Raw genomic sequence first — 19732 nt, forward strand, 5'->3', positions numbered from 1 at the left:
ATAATGTATACAAAATTGTAAAATGCCCTTTGGATATGAGGTGGTAATTACATATGAATTCCTAATATATTGTTTGGCAAAATAATTAGTAATTACATGGGAAAATAAAATTTTTTAATAGCTAATGTTTAATATGGAAAGTTTTTAGTAATTACACAGTGTAATTACATTCAATTCTCATGGGGCCATGAGAATTGGAGAGTGTAATTGGAACCCCTCAATTACTTCCAATTACACCGTCACAGTGTAATTACATGATCAGACAAACATGCCAAATTGTGTAATTAACTCCAATTACATTGTGGCTTTCCAAACGCACCCTAAGGGTGTCTTTGGAAGTAACTGTGTAATTACTAGGTAGGGTAATTACTAGGGTGGTAATTACACAATGTAGTAATTACACTATATTTTAAAATGCAAGGTGTGTTTGGATATGAGGTGGTAATTACATATGAATTCCTAATATCTTGTTTGGCAAAATAGTTAGTAATTACATGGGAAATTAATATTTTTTTAGTAGCTAATGTTTAATATGGAAAGTTTTTAGTAATTACACAGTGTAATTACATCCAATTCTCATGGCCCCCCTCAATTACTTCAAATTACACAGTTACAGTATAATTACATGGTCAGAAAAACATGTCAAATTGTGTAATTACCTCCAATTACACACAAATCCAATTACATTGTGGCTTTCCAAACCCACCATAATGGAAAGCAAGCTTGTAAATGACTGAGGGTCACGGCTGCTAGTATAAGAGAAATTTGGGGACTAATTTGTGAAATCTCACATAATTTAAGGACCTGAAACACAAATAAGTGATGAAAATTGTTGTCCGTGCGATGACGTGCGTAATACGGTTGCCCATCGCCCAAGCATAAGGCAACCGAGAGGGGTAAAATAGTCTTTTTAGCTCGACCATTCCATCTGACCGTCAGCTTAGTACAACTATAAAGCAACAGTGCCCTCCCGGCCCATTTCTCTGTCCTCCAACATTCTGGGTTTTGGTCTTTCATGAAACCCTAGACCATCTCTGTAACTTTCTAAGCTCAACACAACATCTCCACCTGTGACTCAGTCTCACTTTTCGATGAGCAAGAGAAGTAATGCCGAAATTTCTTGCTTATTCTTTTTGTTGTTACATATTTCCATCGAAGTAGACTAATGCATTTGTTCGAAACTATGTTTTCTTTTTTTGCTCTGTTTAAGGTATATTTGGACTAATGTAGTTGATTCATTACTATATATTATCTGAAACTTGGGTTTTAATAGTTAATGTTCTAATATTGTATATTGGTGTTTTATATCCTAATAATAATCCCATTTCATTGTCTACGTGACTAGTCAATATTGAAGAAGTTTTAGCTAGCTCACCTCTGGTTAAAATGGAGGGAGAAAGCAGCAAGAACAATATTCCTATGCAAGTGAAATCATCAAGCTTTGTTGGGTATTCTGGCAATGTTGTTACTATTGGGACTGCTGAAGAAGATGATCGAAGGGGACCTGTTCTAATGGAAAATGGTGGAAGGAGTTGGCCGAATAAGAACAATGTTTTATGTTTACCTTGGTGGGATCAAGTTCAACACCAGAAAAATCATAACTATGTCCAATCTCTAACTGAAAAAAGCTCTGCATTTCCTCAAATGAATTTATATTCACAAGACATTTTGGAGAATCTTTCTTTAGCTGAAGGTGAACCAGCTTCTGCATATGCTGTTTCCGGGGTTTCTGATCTCCAAAGAGAAGTGCTGTTGTACAATCACCTGGGATTGGCATCTGGTTCTACACCTACTAATGTAGGTGCTTGGAAGGTATTATGTGTATATTCAAAATGCCATTAGTGAAGTTGAATAATTTGCTATGCAATATTGGGTTTCGTTTGTAGTTCTCCGTGTTTTTATTTTTAGAGGTTCTAACAAGTTTTGATTTTACTCTTTTAACATATGTTGGTTCCTCCATACAGAATCTTACTTCATTGAACAAAAACTCATTTGGGAAAAACTATAATTCTGGAGTTGATATTCCAAGTGCAACAGTTGCTTCACCTGGCTCTGTATCCCAAGACCAGTCCACTATACAGAGAAAAAGAAACTTAAGAAATGATCAAGTAAGAAAAAAAGCAATAACTGTTTGACTTTCACCTGCCTAACGGGTTTGTTTGTTTCATAATGAACTGATGTAGAATTGCATGTCATGGAGAAATTTTTTTGGTTTCTTATATAGTTTTCTGTTAAAGACTAATATAATTAGATAGGATATCAATTTTGCGGAGGGGCTAAGAACATATAATAGTTGATTAATTATGTATAGGCTTTGTCCAAACAGCAACGCAGGAAACGGTATGCTGAAACACTCAACAAGTTACAAGAGCTACTTCCCAAATCTGCTGAGGTAATTCTATGTATTAATTGTGCTGCCAAGAGGGATTATCTTAAATGAGATGTAGTTGAAAATCTTGCCTTAAATTCCTTATTGTGTGTTCTCTTTACCATACAAGACTCTTATATGTGGTTAGTTTTGAACTTGTAGGGTGTAGGAGGTAGTCAAGTATCTGTATTTGATGATGTGATCGACTATATCAAGTACTTGCAGCTACAAATAAAGGTAAAAGCCTTTCTTTCTCAGCTCTCACAAAACTATCACTTGATTATCAATCAATACAGGAATATAATCTTCCTTACACTGCCACCAACTAAAACCATGTGTGTAAGTAATCTAATGTCTTATATTTGATACGATCAACTATAACAGAACATCTCCAATTGCAGGATTTGAGTGAAAGCCGATTGGGAGGTGAATCACCAACCAAACCTATCATTTTCCGCGAGGTATATAAGTATTTACATTTTAATGGAAGCTTATTTTCTTTCCCTTCAACTCATCAAGTGAAAATTTTATCTGTTTTCTCTGTTTCCCTTGCAGGGATATGGCCACTACTTTTACGACCAAGAAACGTTGAATGAGCCTTTGGAAGAGATAATCATGGCGAAATGGTTGGAGGTAAACTCTTTAGCTGTGACCAATATGCTGGAGAGGAAAGGTCTTCTTCTCATGCCCATTGAATTTACGGAAGCACTACAATGATTTGTTATGCACATTTCTCTCTTGATTTCTACCCAAAATAGCTACTAGCATTACGTATTTTTGTAATGAAATTAAATGTTTCTACCTCTTTCTTGAAGAACTTTACAATCAATCGCACCTACTAACTCTCTTTCAATTTGGGGAATTTTGGTTGAATTTAGGCAATTTTATTATGTACTCGTTGTTAAAGATATTATTACAATGGAAGAAAATCAAGACATTACAACACTATTGCAATATAATACAAGGATCAACAAAAAGATTAAATAAATGTTACAACAACATAATATACAACATATATACACTATATATATTATATATAAGAAATATAGAAGAAGATAAGAACACATGTAATATAAAATATGTATATATATAACAACAGAATAATATATATACACTCACTCACAACCTTGAGTGTAGATTAGTAGGGATCACCATGACTTGAACAAGGTATTACACCTTTGTCCAAAAGCTTATTTCCCCCTATCTCTAAGCACTAAGGGAACTCTCTAGGAAATAGCTTTGGGAATTATCAAGCCTTTTAGGGTTTTCTAGCAAAGTGCTTTCTTGATAGAAAACTTCATCTCTTACAAATGAGCACCAAAGACCTCCTTTTATAATGTATAGGTGATCACTTAGAATTCAAAATACACAACACTCATTTCTCTCATATAAATGAGTATTAATATAGTTTGTAACAACTATATTTCATACCATTTGAATCCTATCATCAAATTGTGTAACAACCCTTTTATTACACTAATAATGTGTGATCAACACATGAGTTACAAGTGACAACAAATTGTAACTCCTCTCCAAGTTACAACATGTAGGTTACAAAAGTGTAGGTTATAAAATCATAGGTTACACATTTATTTACCATACACTTAATATATATTATTCACATATATTTATCACATTTTAATCTACTTTATTATTATATTATAAAATAATATAACAATCCCCCACTAGATTAAAATGTGTGACACACTTGTAACACACTTGTAACATTTATTTAATCAATCAAAATATTATATCAAAATATAACATTTCCCCACTTTGATTGAATAAATATACACTTTTAAAGAAGTCTTGCTTAGGTGCATTAGGTAAAATGTCTTTCGACTTGAATTTTACCTTAGTGTAGTTACCACAAAGTTTGATGAAATTTTGGTTGCCGTAGCATTGAACCACTATCCCTTTAATACAAGCTAAATTTGATAACACACACACCCTAGCTAATGCTCACTTGAGACCGCATGTCTCGCTCTTGCAGATTAATGGCCATGTGCAAAATTCCAATTCATGGACTCTCTAGAGAATAACTCCCAATTCTCATAAGAGGCGGCACCACCTCTAGTCCATATAGGTGGAGTTTTAGTGTCTCACCACTCTTTAGACACTTCTTAAGCTTAAGTGAGTTTTCTTAAGCTTAAGCTCCATTAAAAAACATTTTGGTTTTAACCCTCAATTTTCACAACATGTACTCATCCATAGATGGGACAATTGAGTACCATATTCACTCTATTGACTTGTTAGTACCTATTGAACTTAAGACTAGATGTTTACTAGTGTTAAGATAGGTTACCATCAATGAGCAAAACACTAAGGGAGTTTAGGTCCCATCCCTCGAAAATTCATGCTTTAATCTTGTACGGAGATTAAGCGATTTGTTATAACCTCTCAATATTGATTCCATGTGAATCATGCATGCCAAAATATAGTGTTCACTTTGTGACCACTTTTCTCCTTAAGTACTTAAGCTTTGAAAATTCAATCATAAAAGATTAATTTTCACACAACTCAAATTCTCAACAATCTTGATACCAAGTATATCAAAAATACACTAATTTAGACACCAAATATGTCTAAATTACATTTTATTTTAAGACACCAAGCATGTCTCAAATTCTCATATTAGAGTATACACCCCCACACTTTCACATTTCATTATCAAGACAATATCTTGATTTTAAAATATAGAAGACCACTTTGTCTCTATAACTCTTTTAATTAATTTCTTGAAATTATTTTCACTTAACTTTGACACCAAAATATGTCAAAATTTTAGATATACACATAGCTAAATTTGATTTAGAATTTGAATTCTAAATCAAATAAATTAATCAATAATGTCTCAACACATTTTGATTAAATTTGTGGCTCACCCCCACATTTTTACCATAAAGTGTAAATAAAATATCACTTTTGTGTATTTCCTCTTGAAATGACTTTTTAAGGTCACTTTTAAAATACCATTTGATATTTTAGTTTTCTCAACAAAATTAAAATATCAAACTCACATCACCACTTACAAAATAATGTGATTATTTTTACTCATAATTTTAAAGTTATCTCCTTATTGAGATTAGCCCAAAATTATACCAAAGTTAACAAAATTCTCATTAATTTTGTTCACAACTTTGATCATTTAAGATTCAAAATTGCTTCTCCAATTTTGTTATCTTTTCACTATTTTTGAATCCACATTGATTCATTTACTTTTGAGTCCAAAATTGCTCTTCCAATTTATGGCTCATTTCACAAGTTTGGATTCACTTTTAATCCATTTGTTCTTGCTTATGACAATACAATTCTCATAAGTGTAACTCTGTTGCTATAATTTTAAACACTACGCAAGTATACGCAATCAAGTAGTAAAACTCACACAGGTGAGGTCGATCCCACAGGGAATTGGATTAAATACCACTAAACTATACTTATAATTCTATTTGGCAATATCGAAAACAAGTATGATTTAAAAACAGTAAAATATGAAAGAAATTCAGAAAACTTAATAACACAATTTAAGGTTGAGCAAGATGAGACAATAGGGAGGAGAATCCTGTTGTTGTTTACCCAAATCGTTAATGATTAATTACTATCCTATTCTTGGAGTGAATGACAGATTATAAAATAACCTAGCTCCTTTCAGATCTTCTAGATTCTAAATCACATGTTATCTAATTAATTCCTTAATTAAACTAACATGAAATCAACATTAAGTAATAATCTACTCGTCACATAAGTCATGTAAATACTTTCGTTTCACATAGAACATCGATTATCTTAATTTTAGCATTCTCAATTCTCACTTTTCAGATTTTGAATTGAGATCATAGAACATGCACAAGGTGATCAATCTTAAACATGAAATTAAACACAAATTAAGATAATTTCACACACAAGAATTGAGGAATGGTAATTAAACATTAACTAGGAAAACATTAAACAACAATCATCATCCTCCCTAAATGGGAAATTTAGTTCAGAAACAAATCCATAACCATTCCTATAGCAATATTCAACATAAATAAATTAAAGAGGAATAAAGAAAAGAACTGTTGGTGGATGAATTCTGGATCTTCACTTGAATCTCTATGCTCTTCCTGCCGCTCTCAGCTGTGTTTTAGGGTTCCAAATCGCTCTCCCTGACTTTCAATCGCAGTTTTCTATTTATAATTGAAATTTAGGGTTCGATGGACGAAAATGCCCTGGTCCGTACGGGGTCTCGCCGCGGCCACGCTTCCTCTCGCCGCGGCGAGAAATCGCCAAATTTAGGCTCTCTCTGTATCTCGTAACTCGCCGCGGCGAGCCTCTTCATCGCCGCGGCGACTGATGCCTTTCGAATTCTTGAGATCTAGCCGCGGCCAAGTTGTGTTTAGCCGCGGCCAGATATGCACAAAAACTCAAAAATTGAGTTTTCTTCGGCTCAGCACGCCTTTTAACGAATTTACGCACCGAGACTTCTTTTATTCCAAAGAACACGAAAACATAGAAAACAAGCGTAATTAGTCCCAACACGGCTAAAAATGCACATAACTTGGATCCAAAACATAGGCTAAAAATAGCCTAACAAACTCCCAATGACTCTTTACTCGTCCCCGAGTAAACTAAGACTAAACTAAAAAAAAAAAACTGACAATGATAGCTGAACTTTCCAACAATTTAATTGTTACCACCACCTGCACAACTTCAATCCATCAATAACCAGAATTTCAACTTGCCAACTCTAAGAACTAAGTTGAATGTGCAGTTTACAAGTAAGTAATTCATACAAACATAAAGCATCGCAATTTCCATCAATATCACAACTGTTCTAACTTTCCAACATCCCACTAACACATGATCAATAAGTTTGAATGACATACTCCTCTCCACTAATGTTGACAAATTTCTATTTGGAATCAATAGGTCTTTTTCGGTTAACATCACATGGCTTAGGTACATGGGTAGGTGAGAAGTCATTTAGGCTATACTATACCATAAGCACTATTAACCAAGCAAGCCTAGACATTTATTTTGCTTTCTTTCCATATATCCCAAAAACAGAAATAAGAGATTGCAATTTTTCTTGTGTGTGTACCTCATAATTTTCTTAACTTTTTTTTCTTCAAGAAGACACATTTTTTCTTTTTTTTCATAGGCACAACACACAATACTCTTATTATTTTTTTTTTCAATCTCTCATTCCTACACTTTATATTTTTTTCACTTACAGCACTTATTCCCCCCCAAACTTGCTTCAAGGCTCATGGCATAATAAGTTACGTTCAGGGTGAAAAGAATTTAAGATACGAATTCAGCTCAGTTAAGCAGTAAAAAATTTTAAAACAGGCTAAGGCTCAACTTTGGGTATACTATGGTAAAAATTTATAGGTAGGCTTGAAAGGCTCAATCGTTCCAAAGAAAACTTGCCTAAATCACTTTCCAAACAAAAATCATCAAGGATTTCGCTTCAAGAGAGTATGTCAAACAAATTCTATTCCATGTTCATTCAGTCATTCCACAATCCAAATAGAACACAAGTGATATGTGAGATAGAAAATGTTTTAAATCTACATGAATCACTTCCTAGCACACATCCAATTTAATTCAAACAGTTGCAAGTCAAGCACACAGTTATGTTTCAATCCATTGCACAAGTGAATAACAACAATTTAATCCATCTTTCAATTTAGCTATCACGCAAGACTAAAAAAAACTAAAACAAATAAACGCGAAAAAATAAATTAAGTTTCCCCCCCCAAACTAAAATGCACATTGTCCCCAATGTGTGAAAATAAACCAGGGTGAGAGAAACTTACCTGAGCCCCTTAAAAGGGGTTTGGCGGCGGTGGCTGGTCATAAGGGTTGAAACGGGGTGGCATGGGAAAATAGTTTGGATCATCCACACCGATATTCATCCTTGTGACAAGTGTGTTCAATTGAGCCACCTGCTGCTCATCGAAGATACTCCTCTGGGCCATGTAATTTTGCATATGCATGTTTTCTTTGAATCGGATAATTCGGGTGATTGTGAAGTGTCTTGCATGGCGAGTCGAAGAGGCCCGACAAGACGCGGTGGTTCGATGTCCTCATGTTCCTCTTCTTCTCTTGCCGGAGGACCTCTTTGAACTGGCGGTTGACCATGAGGATGAGGAGGTTTGAAACGAAGAACAGTCGCCAAGTTAATAGGGCGCTGGGGCGGTGCCTTTGTATCATATGAGTACTGTGGTACTCCATGTTTCTCACATAGATCAGTGATTATTCCAGCCAACCCCAGTCCTCCACCGGAAGATCCCTCAACCATAATGTCAAAGGTCGTTCGAACAATATCCCCCACATTCAAATTATACCCTTTCATAATGCCGTAAACCCATTTAATTCTGTCCATTTGAGCATCAGAAAAATGCTTGTTGGGGAGCATCCTTGCACTAACAAAGTAAAGCCAAGCCTTGGCCACTGGGTTGAGTTCACATCGGTACAATTGGTATGGTTCTCCATTAAGCTCATGGAACCTAAGGCCAGGATACCCTAGAGTCTCAGCAATATCCACATAATTCGTACTTCTCTCATAAAATTGTCGTTTCAAGGGTTGTTCTTCATTAGTGAAAGTTTGGAGGTCATAAAGGGCATGAATAGCGGCTGTGGTAGCAGGCACTCTAACCCCCCTAACTCTAACTTTGCCCTCTTCTCTTTCAGGCCAGTTGGCTAAAAATTCCAAAGTTAGAGTTTGATTACCACGCTCAGTGACATCTACGAACTTAGTCCACTGCCTCTGTAGGATTTGATCCCTAATAGATGCAAAAGCAGGGGGAATGTTGGCAGTTTGGCTTAGGTTGACAATGTCTATCCCTCTATCTTCAATGAATGCCCTATCTTTCAATTTCAAAAACCGCTCTTGAGCTTCCATGTTGGTAAACCTAACTCTATCAAGATTAGAGCGTCCCCTAGATGGGTTGGATGATGAAGCTCCCTCCTCATTAACCCTTGACCTCTTTGGACCCATAGCAAAAAAATTATAACCTAACTCCCAAGATTTTTCAAAATTTCGACAGCACTTTCCCTTAAAAATTGACTTCCCGGGATTTAAATCCCCTTCAATCTAACCCAATTCTATTCACACAATCAATTTCAACAATGTATATAGCAAAAATCCCAAATATCCACCAAATAATCCAAAACTATCCAACAAATTCACAAATTCTTCAATAAAAATTGGAGTGGAAGTCTTAGAATCAATACCTCAATGACAATGTTCCTTTAATCATCCTCCATTGTTGACATCTTGAAGCTTTTGAGAAAGAACAGGATGGATAAGGTTTTTTAATATTTTGGGTGAGGTTTGAGGGATTTGGGGTTGATTTTGAGTGGGAAATAGTGTTTAATGAGAGAAATAAGGGTTTAGGATGATTGTTGATGAAAGTTTATGGTTAGATTTGATGAAAAGGAGTTTTGAATGGGATTAGATGAAGAAAAAATGGTGAGAAGGGGTGTTTTCGGCGTGGAGAAGAGAGGGTTTGAATGTGGTGTTTGATTTGAAATGTTAGGGATTTGGGATTTAAAAAGCAAAACTGACCACTCTCGCCGCGGCGACCTGTAGCCTCGCCGCGGCGAGAATCCGTGAAAATAAAGACCTTTCTGTAAGTTAAATCTCGCCGCGGCGGTATGTCCCCTCGCCGCGGCGAGAATTCGCGAAAATAGGCCTGTTTCTGTAAGACCATTCTGGCCGCGGCCAGACATCCCATGGCCGCGGCCACCGACCAAAAAAAACTTTTTTTTTTTTTTTTTTTTTTTTTTTTTCAGTAACGAAACAGAATGAACATCAAGAAAAATAACAGTAAACTTAAAAAGAGTTCAACTAAATCAAAAGAACACTTGGGTTGCCTCCCAATTAGCGCTAACTTTATCGTCGCTCAGCTAGACGTTGATCGAGATCTTTAAAGTGGCGCCAGAATCATGGCGGACTTGGTTCGATCAAATTGACCTCCCAAATAGAGCTTTAATCGCTGTCCATTCACTTTGAAAGTTTTAGGACTTTCACCTTTTAGTTCCACTGCTCCGTAAGGAAACACTTTGACCACCGTAAATGGCCCTGACCACCTTGATTTTAATTTACCAGGAAACAACTTTAGTCTTGAGTTAAAGAGTAGAACTTGTTGACCAGGTTGAAACTCCTTTCTGACTAGATTTCTGTCATGCCATCTCTTAGTTCTTTCCTTGTAAATCTTGGCGTTTTCATATGCTTCATTTCGAACTTCTTCCAACTCATCCAACTGTAGTAGTCTTTTCTGCCCAGCAGCTTTTAAGTCCATGTTTAGAGTTCTCATTGCCCAATAAGCTTTGTGTTCTAACTCCACTGGTAAATGACACGCCTTTCCAAACACCAACCGATATGGTGACATCCCTATTGGCGTTTTGAGCATTTGTTACGTAAGCCCACAATGCGTCATCCAACTTTCTTGACCAATCTTTCCTTGATCTCTGCACCGTTTTCTCTAGAATCATCTTTATTTCCCGGTTAGAAATCTCAGCTTGGCCATTACTTTGCGGATGATAGGGGAGGGCAGTTCGATGACGAACACCATACTTTGAAAGGAGTGCTTCGAACTGTTTGTTGCAGAAATGACTCCCTTCATCGCTTATGATCGCTCGGGGAGTACCAAACCGTGTGAATATATTCTTCTGAAGGAACCGAAGAACTGTTTTTCCATCATTAGTTGGTGTTGCTGCAGCTTCTACCCATTTTGATACGTAATCTACAGCTAGTAAAATGTATAGATTACTAAACGATGAAGGAAAAGGACCCATAAAGTCTATCCCCCATACATCAAACAACTCTACTTCCAAGATTCCTGTCAAAGGCATTTCGTTTCTCCTTGAGATGTTTCCTGTACGCTGACAACGATCACATGCCTTCACAAAAGTACTAGCATCTTTGAAAAGCGTTGGCCAAAAGAACCCGCTTTGCAACACTTTGGCAGCTGTTCTAGTTCCACTGAAGTGTCCCCCACATGGTAAAGCATGACAGTGATTAAGAATAGAGTACATCTCCTCTTCAGGCACACACCTTCTTATTATCTGATCTGCACAGTGCTTGTAGAGGATTGGCTCTTCCCAATAGTAATGTTTTACCTCGGAAAAGAATTTCTTTAATTGTTGACGAGATAGCTCAGGAGGAGTGACATTAGCAGCTAAGTAGTTAACATAATCAGCATACCATGGTACCATAAGACTCTCCCTCACACTAAAGAGTTGTTCATCGGGAAATTGTTCATTTATTTGTACCTCTTTCGTATTCTGACTTTCTTCCAGTTCTAGTCTTGACAAGTGATCTGCCACCAAGTTCTCAGTACCCTTCTTGTCTTTTATGTCTAGATCAAATTCTTGCAAAAGAAGAACCCATCGAATCAGTCGTGGTTTGGCATCCTTCTTAGTCATCAAGTATTTGATTGCTGAATGATCTGTATACACTATCACTTTATTACCAATTAAGTAGGGTCGAAATTTGTCACATGCAAACACTATGGCCAGCATCTCTTTTTCTGTAGTAGCGTAGTTTAGTTGGGCATCATTCAAGGTTTTACTTGCATAATAAATGGTTCTGAATACCTTGTCAACCCGTTGTCCCAAAACTGCTCCAATAGCATAATCACTTGCATCGCACATGATTTCAAAAGGTAGTTCCCAGTTTGGTGTAGTCACAATCGGTGCTGAGATTAACTTCTCCTTGAGAATTTGGAATGTTTCAAGACAATCTTTCCCAAATTTAAAAGGTACTCCACTAGCAAGAAGATTGGATAGCGGTTTGGCCACTTTAGAAAAATCTTTGATAAATCTTCTATAAAACCCGGCATGACCCAAAAAGCTTCGAACTCCCTTAACTGAAATTGGAGGAGGCAAGTTCTCAATTGTAGATACTTTGGCTCTGTCAACCTCAATACCTTCTTTTGAGATTTTATGTCCCAGCACTATTCCTTCTGTAACCATGAAATGGCACTTTTCCCAGTTCAGCACCAAATTAGAGTCTTCACATCTTGCTAAAACCAATTCCAAGTTACTCAGACATTGGTCAAACGATGAGCCAAACACTGAAAAATCATCCATGAACACCTCGATGCACTTTTCTATTAAATCTGAAAATATAGCCATCATACACCTCTGAAATGTTGCTGGAGCATTACATAGCCCAAATGGCATTCGTCAAAAAGCAAAAGTACCATATGGACATGTGAATGTTGTTTTCTCTTGATCCTCCGGTGCTATAGCTATTTGGTGATACCCTGATTATCCATCAAGGAAACAATAGTACTCTTGTCCTGCCAACTTGTCTAACATCTGATCAATGAATGGGAGTGGAAAGTGATCTTTTCTTGTGGCCTTGTTGAGTTTTCGGTAGTCAATGCAAATTCTCCATCCCGTGACAGTTCTGGTTGGGATGAGTTCATTCTTCTCATTCTTTACCACCGTCATCCCTCCTTTCTTTGGAACAACTTGGACTGGGCTCACCCATTTACTGTCTGAAATAGGATACGCTACCCCTGCATCTAACCACTTCAAGACTTCTTTTCTGACAACCTCCTTCATTGGTGGATTTAATCTACGTTGTGCATCAATGGTTGGTTTCACTCCTTCCTCCATTAAGATTCTATGCATTACAGTTGAAGGGCTGATCCCTTTAATATCTGCTAAAGTCCATCCAATGGCTTTTGAATGCTTCCTTAGAACCCGTAATAGCTTATCTGTCTCTACAGAAGATAGGGAAGAAGCCACAATAACAGGAAGTGTCTTATTTTCTCCCAAATATTCATACCTGAGATGCTCTGGTAAGACTTTTAACTCTAGTTGAGGAGGCTTTTCAGTAGATGGGGTAGGCTTTGTTGGTATGACTCCTAACTCTTCATAATATTTTCTATTCAGCGGTCCATAAGAATCGAGCCACATAGCATATTCATAAGCTTCCTTACCATCTTGTTCCACCACCTCTTCTTGTACCAAAGTCAGATTAAGAGGATCTTCAGCATGTGTCTTTGTCTCCACCAACTGGTCCACCACATCAATTGCAAAACAGTTGTCACTAGCTGTAGGATAGGTCATTGCTTTGAGTACATTAAATACAACTTCATCTCCTTTGTACCCTTAGCTTTAACTCTCCTTTACGAACATCAATTAGTGCTTTCCACTGTTGCCAAGAAAGGTCTCCCCGGGGATGATAGGAACATTACTATCTTCTTCCATATCCGAACAATGAAATCAGTGGGAAGATGAACTTGTCCACCTTTACTAACACATCCTCAATGACTCCTCTAGGGTGAGCTAGCGATCGATACGCAATTGAAGAGTTACAGTAGTTGGCTTTGCTTCACCTAGCTGCAATCTTTTGAACACTGACAAGGGCATTAAGTTAATACTGGCTCCTAAATCACATAGTGCATTTATCCCTTCAATTTTACCAATAGTACAAGGAATAGTGAAGCTCCCTGGATCTCTGAGTTTTGGAGGGAGTTTCTTCTGTAGAATAGCGCTACACTCTTCCGTTAGAGCCACTGTCTCATAGTCTTCCATCTTCCTCTTCTTTGACAAAATTTCCTTCATAAACTTCACATAACTTGGCATCTGCTCTAGAGCTTCAGCAAAAGGAATGTTAATGTGAAGTCTTTTGAAGACTTCTAGAAACTTGGTGAACTGCTTGTCTAAGCTTGACTTTCTCAGCCTCTGAGGATAGGGTATCTTTACATGATGATCAATACTAATCGGTGGAGACTGTTGTGGTGGTGCTGGGCTATCAGTAGCCTTCTCTGCTGTCGGTGTTGGTGTCGGCACTGGTTGAGCATTTATTTCTACATCTACCTCAACCGGTTGTGGTAACTCGAGCCCGTCATACTTCTTACCAGCTCCTCGGGGTAATTGCCTTGCAGTTTTCTTTAGGATTAACTTCAGTGGTGCTAGGCAAATTTCCTTGAGGGCGGGTTGCTACCTGAGTTGCTAGCTGGCCCATCTGAGTCTGCAGGTCTTTAATTGAAGATCTAGTTTCAGTCATGAATTGGAGCAGTAAATCTGTCTGCAAACTAGAACTTCCACCAGAGGCTTGTTGCTGATTAAACTGTTGGTTCTGATTTCTTTGTTGATAGAACCCACTATTTCTTCGGTTGTTATTCTGGTTGAACCCATAATTGTTGTTGTTGTTGTTCTGTGAAAAATTCCCAATGGCCTTAGCTTCATCCATTGGCAAATCATCCACATCTGCTTGGCACTCCGAAAAGTGATGACTTCCTCCACATAACTCACAAACAATTTGGGCTTGCTTAGCTTGCCCTGCAATGATTTTAGTCAATGCCTCAACCTGAGCTGTTAACTTTGTGATGGCATCGACTTCTAACACACCAGCTACCTTCTTGGATTGACTCCTTTCAGTTGGCCCTTTCTTGGTTGTTTAGAGCCATCTCCTCCAATAGATCATATGCCTCATTAGCACTCTTTCTCATAAAAGCTCCGCCCGCTGCTGCATCTATTAGAGTTCTAGTATTACCAACCAACCCGTTGTAGAAGTTGTGAACCAGCATCCACTTCTCTATACCATGATGGGGACACCTCCTGATCAGATCTTTAAACCTCTCCCAAGCCTCATGGAGAGATTCATTATCTTGTTGGCAGAAATTATTGATTTCTCCTCTTAGCTTTGCAGACTTAGCTGGAGGAAAGAACTTTGACAAGAATTTTGTTGCCAGATCATTCCATGTAGCAATAGAATTCGGTGGCAAAGAATTCAACCAACTCTTGGCTCGTTCTCTGAGCGAGAATGGAAACAACCTCAATCTAATGGCATCGTCGCTAACTCCATTAACTTTAAAAGTTTCACAAAGTTCCATGAAGTTAGAGAGATGCAAATTAGGATCTTCGAAGGAGACCACCAAGGCGGAACGAAGGCGCACCATTTGAAGGATGGCGGGTTTGATCTCGAAGTTGTTTGCATCCACTGCCGGTGGCCTAATACATGACTGCACTCCCGTCAGAGTAGGGAGAATGTAATCTCTCAAGCTACGGCCATTAGCTTGATCTTCCACAGCGCCTCCATTATTACCATTATTACGCCCATTGTTCCCAACATTATTGTTCACATTGGCAGCCATGATTTCTGATGTTTCAGCAGTTGCTGAAGCTCTTTCTTGCCTCTTGTTCTTTCGATTCTTCCTGCAAGTTTTCTCAATTTCAGGATCAACTGGTAATATGACTGATTGTCCTTGACGGCGCATGCACTTAGGATTCCTGAAATAAATCAAGAAAATATTGCAAGAAAAAGGTTAGAAAAATCAGCAAGAGAAAATATACCAAAGTAGAAGTTAGTATAATTTTATGTAATATTAATCTTTAACAATTCCCCGGCAACGGCGCCAAAAACTTGTTGCTATAATTTTAAACACTACGCAAGTATACGCAATCAAGTAGTAAAACTCACACAGGTGAGGTCGATCCCACAGGGAATTGGATTAAATACCACTAAACTATACTTATAATTCTATTTGGCAATATCGAAAACAAGTATGATTTAAAAACAGTAAAATATGAAAGAAATTCAGAAAACTTAATAACACAATTTAAGGTTGAGCAAGATGAGACAATAGGGAGGAGAATCCTGTTGTTGTTTACCCAAATCGTTAATGATTAATTACTATCCTATTCTTGGAGTGAATGACAGATTATAAAATAACCTAGCTCCTTTCAGATCTTCTAGATTCTAAATCACATGTTATCTAATTAATTCCTTAATTAAACTAACATGAAATCAGCATTAAGTAATAATCTACTCGTCACATAAGTCATGTAAATACTTTCGTTTCACATAGAACATCGATTATCTTAATTTTAGCATTCTCAATTCTCACTTTTCAGATTTTGAATTGAGATCATAGAACATGCACAAGGTGATCAATCTTAAACATGAAATTAAACACAAATTAAGATAATTTCACACACAAGAATTGAGGAATGGTAATTAAACATTAACTAGGAAAACATTAAACAACAATCATCATCCTCCCTAAATGGGAAATTTAGTTCAGAAACAAATCCATAACCATTCCTATAGCAATATTCAACATAAATAAATTAAAGAGGAATAAAGAAAAGAACTGTTGGTGGATGAATTCTGGATCTTCACTTGAATCTCTATGCTCTTCCTGCCGCTCTCAGCTGTGTTTTAGGGTTCCAAATCGCTCTCCCTGACTTTCAATCGCAGTTTTCTATTTATAATTGAAATTTAGGGTTCGATGGACGAAAATGCCCCTGGTCCGTACGGGATCTCGCCGCGGCCAAGCTTCCTCTCGCCGCGGCGAGAAATTGCCAAATTTAGGCTCTCTCTGTATCTCGTAACTCGCCGCGGCGAGCCTCTTCATCGCCGCGGCGACTGATGCCTTTCGAATTCTTGAGATCTAGCCGCGGCCAAGTTGTGTTTAGCCGCGGCCAGATATGCACAAAAACTCAAAAATTGAGTTTTCTTCGGCTCAGCACGCCTTTTAACGAATTTCTGCACCCGAGACTTCTTTTATTCCAAAGAACCTGAAAACATAGAAAACAAGCGTAATTCCGTCCCAACACAGCTAAAAATGCACATAAATTGGATCCAAAATATAGGCTAAAAATAGCCTAACAAACTCTCATATAGTTCACTTTTCTTATCTCATAATATGAGATGATTATCTCTTATAATCCAATAAAAGATGTAACTTCTCAAAAGTCATCTTTTATTATCTCATAAAGTGAGATGTTCACCACCAAATTGAAAAAGAATTTAAAATATTCTTTATTCACAAAATAGATGATAATAATTCTCACAATAGTAATAAACACTATTTTATTATTATCATGCTATGTAACTCATATATTAATATAATATGTATGTTACTAATCACATCTCATATGTAACATACACATAATATTAATATTAAATTCACAATATATATGTTACATATCTCATATATATATATAACATATATACTATAATATACATATATATATCATATACACATAATATATACATTAATTACACAACTATATATGTTACATATCTCACACATATATAACATATATACACATTAATATATATGATATATATTATATACACATATCTCATATAAATACATAAAAAATAAGTATTTCTACATATTTAATCTCACAATATATATATTATGTCATATCTCATCATATATGTAATACACATAACTCATATACATGTTATATATTATATATCTCATATATATACACATACAAACATGTAATAAATTTAAATATCATATTATATATCACTATATATTATATGATATAAACTCATAATCACATATATGTCACATATATATAACTCATATATATTATATATATTACTATCATATAAAATAGTAAATCACATAATATACACCACCATGCTCACCCATGAATGGTTTTCACATAAAATTTCTTATCCTTGTATTCTCAAAATCTTGATTTATCACCTCTTCCATTGAAAAGGGATAAGCTTTTGATTGTTAAAGATATTATTACAATGGAAGAAAATCAAGACATTACAACACTATTGCAATATAATACAAGGATCAACAAAGAGATTAAATAAATGTTACAACAACATAATATACAACATATGTACACTATATATATTATATATAAGAAATATAGAAGAAGATAAGAACACATGTAATATAAAATATGTATATATATAACAACAGAATAATATATATACACTCACTCACAACCTTGAGTGTAGATTAGTAGGGATCACCATGACTTGAACAAGGTATTACACCTTTGTCCAAAAGCTTATTTCCCCCTATCTCTAAGCACTAAGGGAACTCTCTAGGAAATAGCTTTGGGAATTATCAAGCCTTTTAGGGTTTTCTAGCAAAGTGCTTTCTTGATAGAAAACTTCATCTCTTACAAATGAGCACCAAAGACCTCCTTTTATAATGTATAGGTGATCACTTAGAATTCAAAATACACAACACTCATTTCTCTCATATAAATGAGTATTAATATAGTTTGTAACAACTATATTTCATACCATTTGAATCCTATCATCAAATTGTGTAACAACCCTTTTATTACACTAATAATGTGTGATCAACACATGAGTTACAAGTGACAACAAATTGTAACTCCTCTCCAAGTTACAACATGTAGGTTACAAAAGTGTAGGTTATAAAATCATAGGTTACACATTTATTTACCATACACTTAATATATATTATTCACATATATTTATCACATTTTAATCTACTTTATTATTATATTATAAAATAATATAACAATCCCCCACTAGATTAAAATGTGTGACACATTTGTAACACACTTGTAACATTTATTTAATCAATCAAAATATTATATCAAAATATAACATTCCCCCACTTTGATTGAATAAATATACACTTTTAAAGAAGTCTTGCTTAGGTGCATTAGGTAAAATGTCTTTCGACTTGAATTTTACCTTAGTGTAGTTACCACAAAGTTTGATGAAATTTTGGTTGCCGTAGCATTGAACCACTATCCCTTTAATACAAACCGGTGATAACACACACACCCTAGCTAATGCTCACTTGAGACCGCATGTCTCGCTCTTGCACCGTTAATGGCCATGTGCAAAATTCCAATTCATGGACTCTCTAGAGAATAACTCCCAATTCTCATAAGAGGCGGCACCACCTCTAGTCCATATAGGTGGAGTTTTAGTGTCTCACCACTCTTTAGACACTTCTTAAGCTTAAGTGAGTTTTCTTAAGCTTAAGCTCCATTAAAAAACATTTTGGTTTTAACCCTCAATTTTCACAACATGTACTCATCCATAGATGGGACAATTGAGTACCATATTCACTCTATTGACTTGTTAGTACCTATTGAACTTAAGACTAGATGTTTACTAGTGTTAAGATAGGTTACCATCAATGAGCAAAACACTAAGGGAGTTTAGGTCCCATCCCTCGAAAATTCATGCTTTAATCTTGTACGGAGATTAAGCGATTTGTTATAACCTCTCAATATTGATTCCATGTGAATCATGCATGCCAAAATATAGTGTTCACTTTGTGACCACTTTTCTCCTTAAGTACTTAAGCTTTGAAAATTCAATCATAAAAGATTAATTTTCACACAACTCAAATTCTCAACAATCTTGATACCAAGTATATCAAAAATACACTAATTTAGACACCAAATATGTCTAAATTACATTTTATTTTAAGACACCAAGCATGTCTCAAATTCTCATATTAGAGTATACACCCCCACACTTTCACATTTCATTATCAAGACAATATCTTGATTTTAAAATATAGAAGACCACTTTGTCTCTATAACTCTTTTAATTAATTTCTTGAAATTATTTTCACTTAACTTTGACACCAA

The 19732-nt window shown here is 36.0% G+C and overlaps 1 protein-coding gene and 1 non-coding gene across 3 annotated transcripts; both read left to right on the forward strand.

The window, feature by feature from the left end:
* The first annotated feature begins 858 nt into the window (after window positions 1-858).
* Window positions 859-3260, forward strand: LOC115707361 (transcription factor LRL2). Of its 2 annotated transcripts, none has more exons than XM_030635310.2 (7): window positions 859-1104; window positions 1346-1812; window positions 1965-2108; window positions 2312-2392; window positions 2531-2605; window positions 2770-2829; window positions 2924-3260. In XM_030635310.2, exons 1-7 carry the CDS (start codon window positions 1092-1094, stop codon window positions 3083-3085), a joined length of 1002 nt encoding a protein of 333 aa, XP_030491170.2. In that variant the 5' UTR covers window positions 859-1091; the 3' UTR covers window positions 3086-3260. The 2 variants fall into 2 exon arrangements, with proteins under 2 accessions (XP_030491170.2, XP_060961573.1); XM_061105590.1 differs by having other exon boundaries at window positions 861-1104; window positions 2327-2392.
* An 11660-nt stretch (window positions 3261-14920) lies between these two features.
* Window positions 14921-15027, forward strand: LOC133032836 (small nucleolar RNA R71). Its single transcript, XR_009685425.1, has one exon. It is a non-coding gene; the product is annotated as a small nucleolar RNA R71 (small nucleolar RNA).
* The last annotated feature ends 4705 nt before the right edge of the window (window positions 15028-19732 follow it).

Source organism: Cannabis sativa, chromosome X (genome assembly GCF_029168945.1).
Source record: "Cannabis sativa cultivar Pink pepper isolate KNU-18-1 chromosome X, ASM2916894v1, whole genome shotgun sequence".
In the NCBI taxonomy this organism is placed as follows: Eukaryota; Viridiplantae; Streptophyta; class Magnoliopsida; order Rosales; family Cannabaceae; genus Cannabis; species Cannabis sativa.